The 23,915-nt window shown below is 34.7% G+C and overlaps 1 protein-coding gene across 2 annotated transcripts in view; it reads left to right on the top strand.

Moving 5' to 3' along the window:
- The window catches only part of LOC121725790 (C3 and PZP-like alpha-2-macroglobulin domain-containing protein 8), a 216,963-nt gene that overhangs the window by 150,979 nt on the left and 42,069 nt on the right, over positions 1–23,915 (top strand). For both annotated transcript variants that reach the window (XM_042112911.1, XM_042112912.1), the window contains 3 exons: positions 54–182; positions 592–746; positions 10,981–11,098. In XM_042112911.1, coding sequence (XP_041968845.1) covers positions 54–182; positions 592–746; positions 10,981–11,098 — 402 coding nt within the window. The remainder of the gene's footprint in view (positions 1–53; positions 183–591; positions 747–10,980; positions 11,099–23,915) is intronic.

Below are 23,915 nucleotides of genomic sequence, written 5' to 3'. Positions count from 1 at the left end.
TTTTAAAACTATAACCTTTTTTCTTATCCATAAAATCGCTTTATTTGTTTCAGGCTGAGCTAGTTGCTGTGGAAGGAAAGGAGATAGAGACTCACTACGTGCTGGCGAAGGAGAGAATACGGCGATGGAACTCCACCTCCAAATGCTACCTCCTTGTAGAAAACCTGCCTACGCCACTTCAAGTATGTATATTTGTTTTCATATAATGTTTTTACAAAATTATAATTTATAAGACCGCACATAACCTATTATATGCGGTCTTATAAATTATAATTTTGTATAGGTGATCCTACGCTGTAGTAAAGGCCTCTACGGCCAAATTTTCTCTGCATGGAGCTACGCGACACAAAACGTCAGTTCCATTGTACGTGAAGTCATGCCTCCGCTGCAGCTATGTAAATTAAATTAAGTTAACTCTCATCGTGGCTTAAACCATAATATAAACTGGAACATCACATAATTTTGTATCGAACAACTATCTGAGTTTTTTGTACTTATAACTGTTTAAAAGCCGACTTAATCTTAGGAAAGGCCTTACCTTTAAATAAGGAAAAAATCTTTATTCTATGTCTCAAACCATTCCTTCCCCAGGCTGGAGGCATAGCATCAGCCAGCGTCTGGTCATCCTGCGGCTGTCGGCAGCGGCTGCTAGCAGCTGTGACGAGCGGTGGCCGCGCGGTGCACTGGGCGGCCGTGCCCGCGCCCAGCCCAGCCAACGATACCGATCTGTGCCGGTTTAATTACACGTGAGTTTATGAGGCATTATAGTTTTATAAGATGGACTGATGATCTTTAAACGACCTACTGATTGGTCAAAGACAGTAGCGGAGAGGTCTCGAAGTGTAATAATACAATTCCGGTTTGAATTTCAACGCTTAGAACGATACTCTCATAAAATGTCTACTTTTATTCTGAAATATAAAGATTGTCTTCATATAACATGATTAACGGTGCCAACGATTCGCTTGTAATTGAATGAGTGCCTTTAATTCATTATGAAGTCGTATTTAACGGCCGGAAATTGTAGCAATTTAATAAGGTTTTTGTGTTCAGTTTATATTTTTAACTAGCACGTTTTATCTAAGTTTGCCAAAAGCCACATAGTGAGCATACAAATAAAATATTACTATTGAACTTACACAAAACTTACACCAGCATAACGTAAAGATCACTTCACAACGCCGTAAAACTCCGTATCTTTTCAGTTCAATAGACCGTCGTGTCTTACAATCAGAACGTGTCACGTCACGTGTCCCGGCGCGGGACAGCGGGACAGCTTTGTTATCGCTGTAGGGAAACTTCTTGCACAATTGGCTTGCCAGTATCAGTTCTGTGAGCGAAGTTTTAGAAAATATTTCTGCTTTCTAGCTGGTCTATGCAGAGATGGGCAGAGGTTATTGACTTGTGAAATGATCATGCGATTGGTCTACTACTGCATTGGTCTTGTTGTCTCCTAGATTGGATTATACATTGTTCTTAATCCTATTCACAATTTTAGGAAATTAACCGTGTGACAATTTGACAAATATTTTTGTAAAAGATACAAAAAAGGATATTATGTATGCAAAACCCATATAGACGACTCAAATTTAAATAAAAAACAAATACATAGCATTTTTTATCAACTTATGCAATTATAATCACATACGTCTAGTCGCACGCACACAAAATGCCGAAGTCTGCCGAACTGAAACGACGATGCACGGGAACGCTGTAATAATTATTAAGAGGATACAACAGGGGCTAGAGAAATGAAAAAAAAGTACGTGTAATATCTATAGCTGTCTCCTTTACCTCAAGCCTATACCGCAGAACGCGATAGAGACAACTGCAGAAAATCCAGAAAATCAACGATTCGTTGTCCCCTGATTCCTTCTCCAAAACTTAACCGATTTAAGTACTTTTTTCATTAAAGATAAAAAAAAGGCTTGAGCTGTGTTCCTATGTTTTGCTTTTTTTGTATAATCTAGCCAAATCTGTTTTCTGGACGTTTGAACACAGCGGAAAATCTGGCCATTTTTTTGGGTTTTAGAACGTTCATATCTTATTTAATAATTAAATTATGAAAAAAAAGAAAACATAGGGACATTGTATTAGTGGCCGTAGATATTCAGGAAAAAAATTATAACTCTACTAGCATTATCCAGGGAGGAAACAGGGGACGTTTGTATGGAAAAAAGGGCGGTGTGGAATCCTCTTAAGTAATTACGTTTATTTTCGTTACGGAATTTCTTGATTCAGTCACTTCGCTCAACGCCCGCGATAAAAGCTATGCAATATCTTAAGGGCCTGTTTCAACACTTTCTGATAAAGTGCCTAATAAGCTATTCACAATTTTTTGACAGATTCTCTGTACTTGATCTGTCAAGATAATTGGTGGCTAGCCTTATCAGGAAGTATTGAAACAGGCCGTAAAAAGAATATACAGTACGCAAAACCCATAGACGACTCAAAAAATTTAAAAAAAAACGGCCAATTGCGAGTTGGACTCGCCCCTGAAGGGTTCCGCAGTAGCAATAAATTTTATTTTTATGAAATAATAAGACGGACAGACACAGATTTATAAGGGTTCCGTTTTTTACCATTTGGCTACGGAACCCTAAAAACAATATAACTTAATATTATATCTTCGACCACACATTTATTATAGACAGTGGGGCAGTTCCATGTAAAAGTTACCATAAACTAAAGAAATAAATACCTGATTTTGGTATTAAAAGTACTTAATTATAGTCACAACATTATGGCACTAGTAAGATTTTATATAAGCAACAATTTCTAAGCATTACTTTTCTAGCAAAGCTGCCATTTATGAGATGATGTCGTGAGCTCGGCTGAGTGTGGTTTTGTGTGATGATGTTCTGACTTAGTTTTCACGTTATGTATTTTAAATTCTTGTCATATTTTGTTACACACTGATTGTTCAAACAATTAAATACCGATATAGCTTTTGAGATTCGAGAAAATTCATTTTTATAAAGATATAATAAGCTTGTAAGATCACAGTGTCGAGTTGTAGTGTCGGTCACATAAAAATCATTACTTTTGTCTATAACTACAGTAAAATTACTTTTACATCAACAAAATTAGTAACTTTCCTACGTGACGGCGTTACTCAAATGAAAGTGGCATTAAAAATTTGTCATCTTTTTTTATAGCACCTAAACTCTAACAAATATTTTTGTAGTGTCGGTCACATTAAAGAGTCGATCACGCCCAAAAGTAGCGTTTTGTTTGTTATTTTTGCTGATAGATGGCGAAAACAGCTATAGAAAGCAGAGAGAGAGAAGCAGAAAGCTAAATTATTATTTTAAGAACCTGCCAGACCACCTCAAAGTCAAATAAAATCCAAAATTTTGCGATGTCTGGAAATTGGAAGCAATTGTCACAAAAATCTGGCAGTAAGACATGAGATTATTACAGATATCGCAAGAAAATAAGATAAAAGTATCGATTTTTAAACTTTATTGAACGTAAGATAGACCTGCAGAACTGGAAACCTTCTAAAGTAATAGCGAGCGAAACTCCATAGTGTCTGGTCGTTCTTACCTCTATAGGGCTCATATAATGAAAAATTTTTAGCTTAAAAAGTGACGAAAGTCTGCCTATCGCTGCCTCTTGGGTTATTTTGTTAATAGTTTTTGAGAAGATTTCATGTTGAGTTATTTTTTGACTAATTATTAGTGATTTCGTTTTTGTGACGCTTAAGTTCAAAAAAGCATTTTAATGAATTAACTAATTACTGATTAGCTTTTATATACTTTTAGAGTTCGTACTGTACGTGCTGAGATACATAAATTTTAAAGTTTAATGTAAAACTACCGACTTTTACCTGCCCAAAGTGAGTGTAGTGTCGGTCACGTTTTGGGCTGTAGTGTCGGTCACGATTTCTTTTGCTAATAAATATTTTTTAAAATAACTTACAGGTTATAGGCAACCATTTTATAATAGTTTGTTTCATGCACTTTCGATAAAAATACAAAGTAGAGTTATTTAGCACACAGAGAGGAAGATTATTGGTGTTTACAAACACTCTCGGAAGCGACTTCCTTTTGCATGTAGTGTCGGTCACGTTTATGTTTGACTAAATAAATGCTATTTGAGAACAACAGTTTATACCATTTTTTCTACATAAGTTAACTTGTTTTATCTGCTACAAAGCCATCTTAAAATTGATACTAACAACATGATAGTAACCATAATATATGACAAAATAAAACGCAAGTCGTATCAAATGTAGAGTCAGTCACATATGGAATTGCCCAGTGGACACATTTCAATAATAATTATTATAATAAATACTCTTTGATCTCTTCTGATGTACCTATCCATTATTATGTTAACCTACCTCAATAGCAGCACAGCGAATTGAGAAATTAGATGCATAATCAAATTATGTGCCATTAATATACTAATTTGATGGAAGTAATTAAAATAGAATTAGTACTAAATTATACTTATGGAGGGATGTTTTTTGTTAAAAAATTAACTTGAGAATAAATTAGACGTTAACGACATTAAGTTTACTGGGAAATGGCGCAGTATTTTCCGAAGTTACGCCTCTTCGAAATTCAAATTTTCGAATGAGAATTTTTTCATCGGCTTTTTATATTTCGAATTTTTTATTCTTTTCAGTGTTCTTTGTCGCAAAGTACTCGGTGCTGGCTTTTAAAACTATTTTCCTTTACGTTCCATTTTACGGCGCAAAATAAAGGATGAAATAGCTGCGAATTAGTTTATTTGTAAAACACTGGCTTTAAATAACTTGGCTGTTGTGAGTAAGAAATATGTTCCTGGAAGGGAAGTTGAGATTTATTACTGAAAGCTTGTTTTATTATAAAACTAACTTCGCCCTTATTTTATTTACTATTATTTGTATGCTTCTCAAATCAACCGACGCTTAAATATTTTCTTGAGCTTACTATATTATTTATTCAATTAATTTTTCTTACCTTTGTGAGTTTTATTAACATAAAAATATTTTTATCAAACTTTAAAAGGTTTTTCGAATATTGGGTACCCATAACATAGGTACAACACATATTTTAACTAGGTTAAGTAATATTTTTAGAACAATATAAGTAAACAATTTAGCTGTTTAACAATATCTGGACTTGATTAAAACCGAGTTAAAAACAACACTATCCGAATAATCATGAAACCAGCAACAACATTATCCAAATGAATATCAGTGGGTGACATCGGAATATACTGACCAATACCAATACGGGCTAACAAGATTACAGCGATGACGAATGGGTCCCGCGGGCTGTAACGAAGTTACACGGTGACAATTTAAAACAGATACACAATTTCATTATGGCATGTTAAATTGAAAACTTTGTAGGGCATCTGGATGCATTAAATAACATCAGGAAAATGAGTGCATAGGCAAATGACGGACCTACGTCATTTAGTAGGGTTGTGTCAAGATAGTGGTGCTTATTGGCTGGGACTAAGGGGGCGACTCACCCGAAACTTTAGATTTTATAATTCATTTTTGTACTTGAAAATAAGCCCCGAATTGCTTCATTTTCTAAAATTAGATACTACATTATATTTTTTATATCAAGAATTCAATCTTAGCAAAAACACGATATCTTAAAATTTTCTCGGTAGAAAAAAATCATAAAGATGCATCTAATTTTCACGAATTTTTCATTTATTTCCATAACCGTGCATTGAACTAAGTTAATATTTTAAAACATTGTATAAAACTCTTTCATTGAGAAACCGACCTAGCGGATTTTTAAAATTTTGTATATTTATCGAGTTATTGAAAAAAAAATTGCGATGATTCCGCGTCATCGTTTTTCACCTGGCATATGAAAGAGTGTGAAGAGAGAAGGACGGTGTTTGATTTTTTGGGTTAGTCGCCCTCTTAACGCAACCAGCCGAGACGTTTTTTTATCGCTTCTTCATAATACAACAACAATAATTACACTTATTATGTCAATTCCATACATTTTGATCAGCGTTTCTTTAAAAAAGCGATACAGAACACGTCTTGGCTAGGGGCTATGATTAAGTTAATCTGCTATCTGCCTATGACTCACGCAACTTCTCATAATACAAATTCGACGTGTGAACTAAAAAATTATTTTAGGAAACTGGGTACGTAAGGTTTGAATTAGAATCAAAGCGGTCAAACATTATATAACTGTAAAACATTATATTTATATCGTGACCACCGAACCGAACGTGCCTTACGTCAAAATATTCACGGGTCGAATAAGGGACCCACCTCTGACAACTAATGAATCAATGTAATGCGACCCCCAGGGTATAGCCGGCTGACAGCCAACAAATTGTTTCGCCGCGTATACAAAACATTCCGCTATTTTTAGCCTAATTGGCGTGGATTCTTTGTTGGAATTTATCGTGTTTTTCATCATAATCATCAGTCATGGAACTATCAGTCATACTATCATTGGTATAAAAATGACAGGGTGTAATTTATCTTTGTCTGGTCTTAGAGTACCTATATTGTGGGCAAACTTATTTAACGTTGTTGGTGGCCGAAAAGGAAGATCTTCCGACCGAGAGAGATAGCATGCTCGGTCATTTCGTTGGGCGAATTGTGGTTACCGCCACACTTACTTAAATTCAAGTATTTTTTTTGAAAGGGCATAAAAAGCGGAATATGATTCTTTTCTTATCAGAAATAATATCGTATACTTCAAAACATCATATTACTACTAACAGTACTTCAAAATTAAAATATTTTTCATTAGCATTATCCACACTGTGCCTTTTCTGTTCGTCAAAGGCATGCGTTATAGCGAAGTCAACAGCGAACGTGAGGCATGCCCGCGACGCATGACCGTATTAAAAACTTCAAAAATGACAACAATTTATTGGCGTTGCGTTCCTTGACGCATTCAATTATTGAATGCGTATTATATGAAAGTTGATGACGAAAATTGACGATGAAAGTGTATAGTGTGGACATAGCTAATGTAACATAACGGTAATGTTTCAATGTTATAGTAACTTTTATAATCGTAGTTTATATAGTCAAAAACAACTCTGTATTCATCGTAGATTAAATTTTACTATAAATCACCATAATTGGAAACGGATAACAAGTTAGATTTTATTATTAGATTTAACCCGTCCACTGCCACGCTAGCGTAACGTAAACAGTTTATTAAAACGCGTTAGGTCATTCCCGCGCCATTTTCAATTTTACGGCATAAAATAAAACACGAGGTTTTAATACTAGGTAACGGAAAATGCTTTTCTATTTCGGTGCGCGCAATCATCATCAGTTTTAGCTGTAAGTATTGTAATTTTAGTTTCACATTCAATCGCGTTTAAATATACGTTGGTCTTTATTAAAAAAAAAAGTGTGACACTCAGGGACTGCCGCAGTAAAGCTATTGTATGTCATTTTAATCACCTTATGCAATTATAATTCGCAAGTCTAGTCGCACGCACACAAACACCGTGCCGAAGTCTGGCAACGCCGCACCGACCCCCGAGTGTAAAGTGAAAAAAACCTAACACTTCCCTGTTAGGTTTTTTCATCACAGAATTTCTTAATTCGCCACGTCGCCGCACTCAAAGCCCATAAAAGCATTGCAATAGCTTAATATTAAATAATTATACTCTTGCACTTATTCCATTTTTTTTAAAATAAAGTGAAATAAGTGCAAGGAAAGTGTATTATTATTTAATTGAACATGAATTTCCACCAAGAAGTTAAATTTCATTAAATTTCATGTTGAAATAACTTAAATATATTATATTGAATGTGTTTAAGTACCAATTACTTGTTAAGTGATTAGGGTAATATTATCCTGTTGGCTTAGTATCGGTCCTATCATAACTACTTAGGTATGAGTAATAAACTGGATCTTAGTATTCATTACTTTACCAACTTGGGGTAGGCGTAATAATAATTATTATTTTGTGTTAAAGGTACGTAAAGGTACATAATATACTTATTAATTTTGTCAACTTACACCGAGACATGATACTATATTATGTCATGATAAAAAATATTTAAGTACCATTTTTGAGTTATTAATTAATATTCAGCTTAAGATAGTTTACCTAGGTTCCTCTATAAAGATTCACTGCAAAATATTTACATACCAATAAATATGAACGATTACAATTTAGTGTGTAAATAGTAGTTCATATATATTGGTATATAATTATTTTGCAGTGAATCTTTGTACAGGAACCTAGGTAATTACTATTTTAAGCTGAATAATAACTCAAATAATTATGGTAAATATTCTCGTATGGGAAATGATCTTGGTATTACGTTTGTATGTGAATTTCGATGGCACCCGCACTCTCATTAAAATATATCGTTTTATGTTGCGTCTAGGAGTAAGTAATTAAATAAAGTTTTAAACATGCCAAATATTTTAAACATCTTAAATTTTCAAGTTTGCAAATACTCCGCTAAAATCGCTTACGAAAACATTCAATATGACACAAACTAGCTAACTCTATTAAACTACGTCGATTGTTGCCCAATTCTTAGCAACTTCACGTCACTTCGGTTTCCAAATATCCATTAAAGCTATTAAGAAACTATCGGTCGGAACTTCAAAAGTAATTTAAGTTAAACAGACGTAGCACTCAGATCCGAACTAATGGGAAAAGTTGGGCTAAAGATCGATTATTGAATATATACTTTGGATGAGATTTGATAAAATTTGTGTGATATAATTAGAGTTTTACGTGTTTGTAAATTTGCATTCACAGTGTTAACTTGTAACTAAATGCTTTGTTACTAAACGCTACGTATTAATAGATGTTGAATGTAACTTTGTTGCTGTGAAATTCGATTATCGCACAGTAACAGTACATTTTTCCAAACTAAGTAATTTTCTGTGGACCGTGACCTAAAACATATCCAAAGCAAACATAAAAATCGACTCAGCAGCTCAAACTGCTGAGAGTTCACAGACACCATTGCTAGAATTTTAGTATAAACCGTATGAACACATAATGTATATCGTTATGTGCAGTTCCAAAAATTTATAACAAGCTCGCTTTAATATTTTTTTAACAATCCTTTGTGTTAAAAAAATTGAAACAATTACTAGTTCTCGTGCAAATTTAAATTTGAATTTTTAGTTGCAAAATTCCAGAACAAAAATACGGTTGATTTTGTGCGTTAAAAGAATCCAATTTTAACAAAATCAGTGCGATGATAATTTGAGAGGTTTAAAAAAACAAATTGATGTCCGTCGTGCCCACTGGCCATTTAATTAAAAAGGACATAAAACTCCATCGGACATTGAAATAAAGAATAATTACAAGTGCAGTAACGTAGTGGAAATTAATGATCAAATTGCCCCACTTCCGGCTCTGTGTTTTCGAATAATTAACCCGTTAATGGGCAAGATTTTTCGGATTGGACTTTCAAAATGTATCACATTGCGCAATACGCATACAATATATCTTAAAGTCTACAGAAAACTTTGCAAACTTTTACATTTTTGAGAAACCTTATTTCTCGAAAGCCCTAGCTGCAAAAATACGTCAAATCGATGATCAATCGATACATACAATCACAGCATAGATCATTCATGATCAATGCTGTCGATTTGGAAAATTCAAATCTTGAAAGTATTTTGCGGTTAAGTTAAACATAAATATATTTATAAAAGTTTTAGAATAAAACAATCTACAGGTTGTTTTCGTTTTATGATATTGAAAACCAGTTTCAATAAAGCCAATATCGAATTAATACAATATGGCGTCGACATTAGTCGAACATTTGACAAATGGACATAATCTATTTTCGCGGGTCAGTGAGCTGTCAGTACGGAACCCATTGACTTGCGCTCACCTTTGTGAATTGAATGGAATGGACCCTGTATGAATGGACATGTCCATTGTGTTAACATTTTATGATATTTTATGTCGTGTTATTAATATTATGTCACCTTGCGAAGGACTTTTAACTTTCTTACTACGTATAATACGATAACGGCATTTTTTTTTTAATGAAATAAGGGGGCAAACGAGCAAACGGGTCACCTGATGGAAAGCAACTTCCGTCGCCCATGAACACTCGCAGCATCAGAAGAGCTGCAAGTGCGTTGCCGGCCTTTTAAGAGGGAATAGGGTAATAGGGTAGGGAAGGGAAGGGAATAGTTGAGGGTAGGGAAGGGAATAGGGTAGGGGTTAGGGGATTGGGCCTCCGGTAAACTCACTCACTCGGCGAAACACAGCGCAAGCGCTGTTTCACGCTGGTTTTCTGTGAGAACGTGGTATTTATCCGGTCGAGCCGGGCCATTCGTGCCGAAGCATGGCTCTCCCACGTATATACAAGTAAAGAATAAAAATTTGTATTATAATCGGTACTGACTAAGTTCAATGTCAAGTATCTCGGTTCTGGGCTGGTACCGACTTCAAACGAATGAAAATCGGGAACAGAATTGGTTGAGGTTTAGTCGAATTTCGAAAAAGGCGCTTATGAAGAATAAGAATTGTTTCATACTTTTTAGATCGTATTTTTAAGAATATTTTTTTTTACCTTGGAAGTCGGTTTAAATTTGTTAAAAATAATAATCACCGATAATAACTACGAAACATTTAGTCTACAAAGTTTTTATGAGAGTAACCTGAACCTTAAATTAAACGAGTGTTACTGAGATAGCCTTAGACTAAATAATATCTGAATCGTTCAGCTATACAGGTGAATCACTTTATTTGTGTGTATTATAGTGTGTGTAATGTGGCATATCAATAGTGTATTGACGATAAGTCCAAAAAAGCATTTTTGATATTTTCACTGTCGTCGTCGTTGTAATTTTGTTGAAATACTATTTTCCAATCTGTTATTGTTATCGTATGCACTCTTCTGCGACTAGAATATAGTTATCATAATATTAATCATCTATTAAAATATATTAATATTGATATTTATCAATTTTTACACCATTAGATTTTATTATCACTTCCATGTATTCTGTTCATATTCCTTTCTCATCTATATAAGTTCACCAGGTTCCCTGTGTCAGCGGACATGGCGCCGCTCAGTTCCCTGCTGGTGTACTACGTGACGGAGTCCGGCGAGCCCGTCAGTGACGTCGTCAACTTCCACGTCCGACTGCTGCATAAACAGGTCAGTGGTAACACCCTGTGTACATAGTAGAAGATGGGAGAGCCATGCTTCGGCACGAATGGGCGGGCTCGACCGGATAAATACCACGTTCTCACAGAAAACCGGCGTGAAACAGCGCTTGCGCCGTGTTTCGCCGAGTGAGTGAGTTTACCGGAGGCCCAATCCCCTAACCCCTACCCTATTCCCTTCCCTACCCTCAACTACTCCCTTCCCTTCCCTTCCCTACCCTCCCCTATTACCCTATTCCCTCTTAAAAGGTCGGCAACGCACTTGCAGCTCTTCTGATGCTGCGAGTGTCCATGGGCGACGGAAGTTGCTTTCCATCAGGTGACCCGTTTGCTCGTTTGCCCCTTATTTCATATTAAAAAAAAAAAAAAAAGAGTTATGGGGTGTGCAATAGTAATAGAGACTGTGTGTACGAGTATGTGTGTTTTATAGTAGTAGAGACTGATAATTATATGATTTGTGATAAATAATGTTTGATATTAGTTATAAGGACTGGTACAGGGTATATAATAGATAAAAATTGGACGTTGTTCAGCATTTGGCTAGGTATCAAAAAACACAAATCCGACAAAAAAATATTTAAGGAGTTATATTCTTTTGATAATTTAAAACATGACTGCATTTTGACGACCTCTGTGGCTCAGTGGTGAGCGCGTTGGTAGCTCAAGCCGGAGGTCGCGGGTTCGAATTCCGCCGACGGAACAAAAAGTTTTTAATGTTCCCGGGTCTGGATGTGTATTAAATATGTGTATGATATAATAAAAATCTTAAATATATGTACAGTATAAAAGTATTAAATATATTTCCGTTGTCTGGTACCTGTAACACAAGTCCTTTAGGTACTTAGCACGGGGCCAGACTGACGTGGTGTGAAGCGTCCATAGATATTATTCACAACTCAACAAAAAAAAATGTTAATACACAATATACGTGGGAGAGCCATGCTTCGGCACGAATGGGCCGGCTCGACCGGAGAAATACCACGTTCTCACAGAAAACCGGCGTGAAACAGCGCTTGCGCTGTGTTTCGCCGAGTGAGTGAGTTTACCGGAGGCCCAATCCCCTAACCTATTCCCTTCCCCTCCCTACCTTCCCCTGTTCCCTTCCCTTCCCTCCCCTATTACCCCATTTCCCTCTTAAAAGGCCGGCAACGCACTTGCAGCTCTTCTGATGATGCGAGTGTCCGTGGGCAACGGATGTTGCTTTCCATCAGGTGACCCGTTTGCTCGTTTGCCCCCTTATTTCATAAAAAAAAAAAACAAATACTTAACAGCGACCAGTTAACCCTGCTCAATTCCCCGGAGTGCTGAGTATGCAGGACACGTTTTTCTTGCAAAAAAGGTGTCTAATAGAAGTAGTGATCGATACAAGATGATTGAAAATTGGTTACAGTAGAGGCAATAGTAACGCGATATTTTGAAAATTACGTAATACTTTACTTTAGGACATCGGAAATTATTCAATAAATAGTGTTATTTTATAGTTGCGAGTATTAAAAGATAGTATATTATTAATATTGTCTATCATAAAAAGAATACAAAAATAAACGCATCACAACGCGAAGGACTCTCAGCCATTTTGTTCCTCAACTGAATCTCAGGTTGAGAGAGATGATATTAAAGAAAATGGAAATCACTTCACGTAATGTTCTTGTAAGATATTACTTTCGACTCCCCCGGGTGACGTTTCCATTCCAGTTCGGATATTTGAATTCGGAATTTCGTGATAAATGTACCTGGCTAATGGTCCCCGAACGGTTTCGGGTTCAACTATTTGTTTATGGTACACTGGTGCAACATGCATATATACATTCTAATTTGTAAGGATTATAATTGGATGCTGTTATGCATTTGTGTATCATCACACACGAAATTACGTATTGAGTTATGAATGCAGTTTAATGTTCTTTAGATCAATAAGAACCAGACTGCATTCATAATTAAACAAAAATTTTATATGTGGGAGAGCCATGCTTCGGCACGAATGGGCCGGCTCGACCGGAGAAATACCACGTTCTCACAGAAAACCGGCGTGAAACAGCGCTTGCGCTGTGTTTCGCTGAGTGAGTGAGTTTACCGGAGGCCCAATCCCCTATTCCCTACCCTACCCTATTCCCTTCCCATCCCTTCCCATCCCTACCCTTCCCTATTCCCTCTTAAAAGGCCGGCAACGCACCTGCAGGTCTTCTGATGCTGCGAGTGTCCATGGGCGACGGAAGTTGCTTTCCATCAGGTGACCCGTTTGCTCGTTTGCCCCCTTATCTCATAAAAAAAAATAAAAAAAAAAAAACAAAAAAAAAAATGGGTTAGTATACTTGCAAACGCTTATTATAAACATGTAATCAATACTCGGTGGCCTTTGATGAATTGTAACACGATCATTTTCAAAATGTTTGCATTTATTTCGACAGTCACCACAAAAAAACTACCGAATTTAAAGGAGATCGTTCAAATATACCTCTACATTCAATTAATAAAGTTCTTTTAGTAAAAGTTTAAGTTTAGAAGACAAAAGAAGTACAGGGAAAAGGTGGTAATGTGGCCACTGCACATATATTGGCCCCCTTCAATATTTGAATGTTTTAACAATGCTATCCAGTATAATTTTGGTGGAACGGGATGCTCGCGGCATGCTACTAATTTAGCACCAAACAAATCCAACAGAGGCTGTCAAGTTCGATTGTCATTTGATCAAGACGTTTAAACTTGTGACCAGTGAAACTTTTAAGTGTGTGTGATTTTATTTCAATTGTTGTAGAGCCATGGGTACAGTATATGTTTTTTTACAAATGGGCTATGTAGACTGTGGAGACTCCAAAGGTGACTATTAAATTTGTGATTTTTGCCGTTAAGTTTCACTTGTGCAATACATTTAATGTGGCATCTACAATGGGTCACATTGCCATCACTTGATCTGAAAATAATTAAAACTTTCGATTATCCTGCACGAGTTTTATTTATTCCCTAATAAGATATGTTTAAACAAATGAATAAGAAGTCCCATAATATATTTTTTAGGTTTCTGATTCCTATATTTTTTGAATAATGCTTGATAATTATCAAGCATTATTAAAAAAAAATTATAATCAAAGTGGGGGGCCACATTACCGCCTTCTCCAATACATTTTTAAGCTATATTATCTATCCAGATAAGTAATATAATATTCAATCTGTCTGTTGGTATACACATATGTTTCATTACAGCATATTTGTTATATTATATTATATTGCAAACATTCTACAAATATTACAAAATATTAAAAAGCTTTTACCAAACAGTAAATACTTAACCCTCGGTTGGTCGCGCTTTTAAAATAACGCCGTTGGTCACCTGGGGTCTTTGAAAGCCCGAAAATTAAATGACATAAAAATGGCATAAATTTATATATTTCTTCACTTTTTTAATCTATATTATTATTATTTAATTCAATAATAATTAGATTAAATCAAAAACTTAATAATATTTTGAAGATTATTAACTTAAACACACAATTTAAAAATACAAGTAAAAAAATTTCAGCTGGAGACGAACAAAATTATTTTAAAATTGTAGTAAAACATGAAGGTAACTGAAATAATAGTTAAATTTCCTATAACTTAGCCTGCAATTTAAAAAGCTAAGTCCAAATAACATATAAACTATTGAATGTTAAACATTGACAAATTTTCAACATCAAAACCTTCTATATTTTATATATTTTCCTGTTCTAACGCTTAAAACGTATGATAAATACACTAATTATTAATTTCTCATAATCACCAAAAAATAATAATCATCATTTCGGTAGCAAAATATGCATTTTTGGAAAAGTGCGTCTAACGCTTCTTCTAAGTGCCATAAAACAATAAGAACCAAGACACGATGATTTTTATTGATTTATTATTAAAATACAATGAAAATCACGAAAGAAACCATTTCGGTGTGAAAACTGTATGGAAATATCAAATCAAATGTAGTGACGCGGTTGGTCTTTAAAGACCCCAGCGTGAATAAACGCATCTGTAACACACAACACATGCACGTGAGCTCAGACGAGTGGCGATCATATTGAAATATAATTCCTTTTAGGAAGCTACCTAAAGAGAGGAGTTGCTACGATTAATTTAAACTAGCTATTTATTTATTTATTTTATTTATTTATTGATACACAAAAATTAATATACAGTTAACAAATAACAGTGTTAAAAAGCCCATACTGGGCTTGTGCTAACACGGCCTCACGGGATATAATAAGGAACGCTACAATGGAAAAATTAAGTAACCTACGGCTAACATAATATCTTCTAGTACATATTTTATTACATAAGCATTCACCTGTTCATCACACTGCATTGCCATAGGTAAGGTACAAGTATTCTGTACCAAAGGTACAGAATACTTGTACCTTTTCCTATTCATACAACGCGTGCGCACGCTATGCGCCCGCAGTACGACTGTGCAGCTACGCGTTGCAATTTGCATTATAGGCATAGCTACTGCCTGTAAACAAGTCTCGACTCTCGTCGGTGTTGCGCCTGCTTATACAGGGCGATAGTAAATGTTACACATTATTAATTTATAAATTGGCTGTATGAATGCATCAATTTATGCTGAACACATAATGTTATAGTGGAGGTAATAACTAAATTTTTGACTTGAGCTCTGCTCGGTATTAAATGAAAATGACATTTTCTAAAAATGATTCCTAGCTAGATCGATTTATCGTCCCCGAAACCCCCTATATGCTAAATTTCATGAAAATCGTTGGAGCCGATTCCGAGATTCCAATTATGAATTAAAGATATAAGATATAGTTTTATCACGTTTTCGCAAACTCCGCTTTTAAAGACCCCACGCGACCAACCGAGGGTTAATATCATTTGCTGAAAGTATGTTGGTAAATATATTATGCATAGTAAATAACAGTTGTTGAAAATATTGAAACGAGGAAACATCGTGCTGCATACATTAATAACTGAAGTAAATTATCGTATTTTGTCCAACATGCCGGATATTATTGTTTTAAAATTCAATCAACGTGTTTTATTTATGGTTGTTATTGTAAATTGAGTCCGTATACTTTACTTTTTTCGTGGCGATTCTATTAAGAGATACAATAAGTATTATCAACACTAATTGTCTACAGGGAATTACTGTGGTAGATAGCAGTAGTATTTTAACGAATACAATGGACTCTTATTGTGAAATCAACAGTGATCTTATAGTGGTTGGACATTGGACATTAGATAACCTATCTAGGAGTCTTCCTGTTTGTCAGTTTGCAACCATGATACTATTATAACCACAATATAATGTGTGAGGTTGTAACTCTTGATTAATAGCAGTACTTATGCCAATAGAAACAATCAATGGTTGCTGATGTTATAATTCGTAATGACTCGACACTGAGACCTCCATCCACGAAGTTGCAGGTCGACAACAGACACAACTGATAAAACAACAGCACTGATTCAACAATCATCTGTACCCGCACATACATAGTTAAAACAAGTCTTGTTGATATAATAATATTATTTTAAGGCTTCCCAGTGCAAAGACATTTTTTACAGTAGTCGACTTTATAATATATTGTACTTATAGGCCAAGAAAGAGTCACAAAATATTTTATAAGCAATGAAACCCGCATTTTTCTACGTCCGCGTCGGCAGCCGATAGATTTGTTAACTGACGCTGAAATCCCGTGTTAAATGGTCGGACATTAGTGGTCGGAGTGGATCTTAATTGTAGGCTTTCACGGACAAATCGCCTCATTACCGTCCGCTGATTAAATCTAACGGTGCCTGCAATATTTCAGTGTATAGGTTTGCAATATATTAATAAGTACCTACGTATAATTCCTTGTGACATCTATCTATAGCCTGTGAAGTAATTCTTCGTGTCAGGAATCTATTACTTTATTATCTACATAATAATATTATAGTTGTAATAATATGCCAGCTTATTGAAATATGTGTACAGTTTTGGCGGAACAATATTCTAGTATCTGTATGTCAAAGCAGTATGGATACTATATTGGTAGTTTTGAGAGCATAGATAAATTGGAGATTGACACGCACGTATAAAATAGCTGTATCAGCTTGACTATGAGCCAAGGTAATTTCTACAATACACGGAGTAACTTGTTATTGTATTTATGACTTGACTATGACTAACGACTAATGTTCTCGTGACAAGCCACTCGATTAAGCTTACCCCACATCGCTAAATACATTTTTATTATACAATACACATATACAAACGGTGTAAGAAATCTCAGTCTTAAAATCTTATAAAACAGCATTATCAAAGCAGGTCGCCGGCGCTCCTTTTTCCAACTCTGAATCTTATTATGGAACATTTTAATAAATTACATAAAATTATCACGCTCAGAACGGCGATAAAACACATTTATTTAAAGGAATTCTCCAAATAAGCTAAAAGTCAGAGGCTATTAGTGCTAATTGAAAGGGACGTTTCGATGAATTTTCCCTAAAATTAATATCGGCCCCTGAGACTTGACCGAGGAGGCTAATTACGCCAAAAAGTTAATAAAATCTTTGATGAGATTTTGAAATTCTAATGACAATGATTTTAATATTTGCTATATTGCGTAATGGAAGCTGATGTACTAAATATTTGAAATATTAGCTTTAGTTTGCTTTGTTATTTGCTTAATAATTGGTAAAAGCAAGGTTCGAACATTGATGTTCGAACCTAGCAGTTCTCGTAATAATAATAATACCGTTAAGAAACTGCTCGTTGTTATATTAATTGTTTTATTGCATACATTGCACTATACGTGGGAGAGCCATGCTTCGGCGCGAATGGGCCGGCTCGACCGGATAAATACCACGTTCTCACAGAAAACCGGCGTGAAACAGCGCTTGCGCTGTGTTTCGCCGAGTGAGTGAGTTTACCAGAGGCCCAATCCCCTAATCCCTACCCTATTCCCTTCCCTACCCTCAACTATTCCCTTCCCTTCCCTACCCTCCCCTATTACCCTATTCCCTCTTAAAAGGTCGGCAACGCACTTGCAGCTCTTCTGATGCTGCGAGTGTCCATGGGCGACGGAAGTTGCTTTCCATCAGGTGACCCGTTTGCTCGTTTGCCCCCTTATTTCATAAAAAAAAAAATTGTTATACATTTTTTCGTCCAACTCGTATTTGTACATCGTATAGTAAAAATTACTTATCAAACCTGTTAATAAAAAATATAATATTCTTCTTTTTCCACCCTATGTTCCCAGTATCTGGGGTCGGGTCTCCCTATACATTTGTGCTAGAATTTTCTGTTCTGGGTTGTCTCAGTATTTAGGCTTTTCTGGTCCGTCTCTCTCTTGATGTTGTTCCACCAGGTTTCGGGTGGTCTTCCTGGTCTCTTGTACACATTTGGTATATTGACGACTTTCTTTACGGCGTAGGCATCGTCTCTCCTTTGTATGCGACCGTACCATCTAGGCATCTCAGTCTAGACTCTTTGACTTTCTCCACAACAGAAGCTACCCCGAAGGAGCCCCTTAAGTACTCATTGCAGACTTTATCTATGCGGGTTACACCAGCCGCCCATCTGAGCATCTTCATCTCATTCACGTGCAGTTGTTGTTCGTGAGCTTTTTTCATAGTAATAAAATATATTTATACATATACATACGTTTGCTTTTACTGCATTAGAAATTCTTTCATCCCTTTATATAACGCTCAAATAATATTAGGGAAAATACCGTACATCAAATATGATTTAAAAATATAAATCTATTGTGGAATCAGAACGTGATCTGTCAAATGTTTATCCGGAGATAAATTGTCAAACACACGCCCGATTTGACCCGGAGACCCGATTGTAACCCGGATATAGTATAACGTGACACCGAAAATTATGTTCTCTGAGGCGGTGCGATTCGCTCATAATTTTGTCTACCTTTTAGATTATATTATATTATACTGCTGATATACTGTACAGTCCCGTTTCCGTCTATAATGTTCGGTTCATTTGCTTAAGTCAAACAAGTGATATACACGAATAATTCTGGTTCTCCTAATCCATACTAATATTATAAATGCGAAAATGTGTCTTTCTGTATCTGTCAGTTACCTCTTCACGCCCAAACTGCTGAACCGATTATCCTAAAATTTAGTATAGAGAGTCCATGGAAAGACATATTACGATACTTTTAATTCCGAATAGTTACAGCCCAAAAAAATGTGGTTCTCGCTCGATAAACGAATTATGGCCCAAGCAAAGATGCAGGTGTCATCTAGTAAAATATAATATATGGTGATTGGTGATCCCTACTAGTTTAACATCAAGACGTTAACGCTTATTTTTCTGAGGTTCAGAATTTTATGAGTATTGTATACTATAACAGCGTTGTTGTTTGATTAATATAGGTTGATAATCTAAAAAGTGTTGATGTGCTAGTAAATGAAATTGGTAAAATTTTGTCAAAAAGCCAAGAAAAACCAGGTATAACATTACGTTGATTTCCACTGTATTTAATCCTCTCAGCTATGGTCAACCCTAAAAACTAGGGTCACAAAAACTACACTTGTCCCTTCCAATTAGAATAGTAATTTCAATATCGCATTATGGCCTGACCCCAAACAATAATTTAAAGTTAACGACCTTAAGGACACGCCGCAGACACTCGTTACAGTAATTAGGCTGTACAAACGTCAGTTCAATTTTACGCCCGGGTACCCGGTTATAATTAGAATTAATATTAAGCAACCGGTTATCCGGGTGCGGGAAATTTGACTGTTTTGAATAGGGTTGCCAATTTATAGGTATAATAGATGAAGCTCGCAACTCCGTTGCCCCAAAGTTCGTTTATCACGTAGCGACCGTACCTTTTTCTGTGACAAAAAGTATCCTTTATCCCTGGAGTCAAATCCCAGCAAAATTGGTTGAGCAATTTGGACATGAAGAGGTAACAGACAGAAAAACACACTTTTGCATTTATAATATTAGTATGAATTTGATAACAAAATAATTGTAAGAAGTATAATGTGCAGGTTCTACTTTATAGAGAGTTAATAAAATATAATAATCATCATCATCATCATAATATCAGCCTACAGTCGTCCACTGCTGGACATAGGCCTCTCTCAATGAACGCCAAGATGACCGATCTCCTGCTACTCGCATCCAATATAATAATACCTATGGAGAAAGCACTGCACACTTGTTCTAGAAATTATATTTTTGATCATAAAACAATACTCTTTTTTAAATATCAATTTTGTACATTGTCGTCGAAAAAATGACAGTAAGGACAGTAAAAAAGTCAAATCAAATCAAATCAAATCAAAATCATTTATTTGCTGAAATAAGGTACAATATGGTGTTATAGAGGTATTGAAGTTCTCTTATTTTGCCTTAGGGTGGCGTGCAAATTTTATAGGTATAGTCTGTCAATCTTATTTGTACATTTTCTTAACATTCCTTTTTTTTAATAAATATTTATAAAAATGTTATACAATATGTCAATTTGTGTTTTTTTTTTACGAGTTCAAATGTCAATAGTTATTAATAATAATAGTAATCTAAGTCATCAATATTCAATACATTTATCAATTTCATTTATTTATTTAATTAATTTATTATTATTATGTCATCATAAAATACAAATTTTTATAACTTTACAATATCTAATTCATTTCTTTGTCATTCATGTAATTATTCCACTACAATTGCATTATCAGCTAAAAAATCTCTGACATCGTAATAAGCTTTTTCTAACAAAACTGCCTTGACTTTGTTTTTAAATTTTTGTATATTATTTATCTTTAAAACATCTTTTGGTAGCTTATTATACATACGGATCGCCATACTTAGGTAGCTCTTGTTTAGTAACGCAGTTTTGCTACTAGGGTGACATATCTTGTGGCAATTCCGGTGACTTTTAAAAAACTCAAATTCATGTATATTACATTTTATGAATGTTATACTTTCTAAAATATATAGGCAAGGGAATGTTAATAATTTAAGATTTATAAAGTGTGTCTTACAGCTGTCGGTCATTCTTATTTTACATATTGCTCTTATGCACTTCTTTTGAGCTTTAAATATTTGGTCTTTTTCCGTAGAATTGCCCCAAAATATTACTCCGTATCGTAATAATGATTCGACTTGCGCTCGATATGCTGTTCTAAGTGTTGTGAGGCCAACAATCTTTTGTAACATGTATAAGGCATAAGATAATTTATTAATTTTTCCTCGAACATAGTTACAATGCTCTTTCCAATTTAGTTGGCTGTCTACGTAAATCCCTAGAAATTTAGAAACAGACACTTGTTTAATGGTAGAGTTCATATAATTTATATCTGCCCTTATACAATCTTTTTTACTATTATTCTTAAAATACATTAAATGCGTTTTGTCTAAGTTAATTTTTAGGTGGTTCATTTTAAGCCAATTAATAATTTTGTCAAGGGAAATATGTATATCGCATTCTAGACTGCTTTTATTTTTCCCTGCAAAGATTACTGTGCTATCGTCAGCAAAAAGTACCATTTTTTTTGTCAGTTGATCTGGGTAAGTCATTAATATAGATTAAAAACAAGACTGGGGCTAGAACACCACCCTGGGGAACACCAATTTCTACTTCTATAATTGGTGACATAAAGTCAGTCTCCGTGAGGTTATGATCACATACTGTTTTTATCTGAGTACACTGTCTTCTGTTACTAAGATAAGATTTTATTAAGTTGTATACATTTCCTCTAATACCGTATGAAACTATTTTTTCTAATAATATTTTATGGTCGACAAAATCAAAGGCTTTTGAGAGGTCCATATACAAAGCGCATATGGTATTTTTATCGTTTAGATTCATTAGAATAGTTTTTATGAAATCATGTATAGCATAATTTATCGACTTATTTTTTCTGAAGCCTGTTTGTTCTTTACATATTACAAAATATTTTTCTAAATAATTATATAAATTTTCGTTAATTAGCTTTTCGAAAATTTTGGAATAAACCGGTATGAGCGCAATTGGCCTGTAATTGTTTGGGTTTTCAGGGTCTCCTTTCTTTAGGAGTGGTTTTATTATCGTTAATTTTAACCTATCTGGATACTCACCACATTCGATGCACATATTATAGATATGACAAAGCACTGGTGATATAACATTCGCAACTTTTTTGACAATCTTTGTAGTGATACCGTCGTGGCCGACACTATTTGTGTTTTTTAGAGAAAGTATAGTTCGTTTTATATCAGTTTCAGTTGCAGGGGGCATAAATATAGAATTTGGGTGACTTGTTTCAGGTACCAGTTTATAGCTTTTATTTTTGTTTGGAGCACTAGAGTCAGTATCTTTATTACAAGTTGCGAAAAAGTTGTTTAGTGTTGAGGCTATATTTAGGGGATTCGTTATAAGTTTGCCATTCAAATTTAATTTGTGTATTTCGTTTTTACATACTTTCTTTCTGTACTTGCTAATGACGGCCCACATTGCTTTTGATTTATTTCGAGACGTTTGGATAAAGTAATTATTTTGAGCTTTTTGTGTTTGTTTTATTATTTGTTTAAGCCTAAATGTGTAAGTTTTAAGATATTCTTTTGTGATCCCATTATTTTTTCGAAATTGCCATAATAGGTATCGCTTGCGCTTTGAACATTTTCGAATACCTTTTGTTATCCATGTATTTCTTTTGTTAGAGTTTATTTTGATTTTTACAATAGGAAAACAAAGTGAGTAAAAGAGTGTAAATAAGTCATGGAATTGGTTGAATGCAGTATTTACGTCTCTGCAATTGTAGACATCACCAAACTTTAGCGCTTTTAAGCACTCAATGAATTTATCTATATTATCTTTACAGTAGTCTCGTCTTAAAACGTACCAATATTTGTGTCGAAACTGTCTTTCTATCGAGCAGGTAAGTATTTGTGCCGTATGATCGGAGAGCGCTAGATCAACAATGTTACATTTAAATTCATTGAAGTTGCACATAAAATGATCTATGCAAGTATTGCTAGATAGACGAGTCGCTTCGTTTAGAGCTAATTTAAGATTAAACGATTCAAGTATGCTTCTAAAATCACAAGACTGCTTAGTTTGTTTTAGAGTATTGATATTAAGATCACCGCATATTATAATTTTATTCCGTGTGTAGCAGAATTTTTTTAATAGGTTATTAAGAGTTGCCATTGAGTTTTGGAAGCTTGTCTCATTTGCACAGGGCGATCTATAGATGCATATTATTATCATGTTTAGTATTGTAATTTGTACACCACAGCATTCTAGTATTTTTTCTACACTTTTCGTTTTTAAATAATCGAGTTCTTTAACTTCGCATTCATTTTTCACTAATATGCATGAGCCACCACGACGTTTGCCTCGAGTATAGCATGCTCCTAATTTATAGTTGGGCAGATTCAATATTTCTAAGTCTTCGTGGGTCATATTGTGTTCTGTGATACACAGTACGTCAATGTCTTGGTTTATAGAATCTAAAGCTACAGTCAAAGAATCTGTTTTACTGATGAGACCGTTAATATTTTGATGAAGTATAATAATTTCATTATGGTTATTTTGTTTATTAGTTACGAAAAGTATGATTTTTAGGTGATAAATGTGACTCCTCTATATCGATTATACGACTGTTATTTACATGTTCTGTTTGTGTACCTTTATTGTGCATAGCAGAGTTATATTTTGGAGCAACCTTTACATCTTTGATAAATTCAATAGACTTGTTTTTGTATTCTATGTGGAGAATTTCTCGTAGTATGTAGCGACATATATTAAGGCGAAAATGTTCAAATCGTGTGTTTGATTTTTTTATTCTGTAGCTTATAACTTATCAAGTGACAACCCTAGGTAGCC

The sequence above is a fragment of the Aricia agestis genome, chromosome 3, assembly GCF_905147365.1.
Source record: "Aricia agestis chromosome 3, ilAriAges1.1, whole genome shotgun sequence".
Lineage (NCBI taxonomy): Eukaryota > Metazoa > Arthropoda > Insecta > Lepidoptera > Lycaenidae > Aricia > Aricia agestis.
The sequence above is the reverse complement of the archived record's forward strand: the minus strand, read 5'-3'. Positions and strand labels throughout refer to the sequence as shown.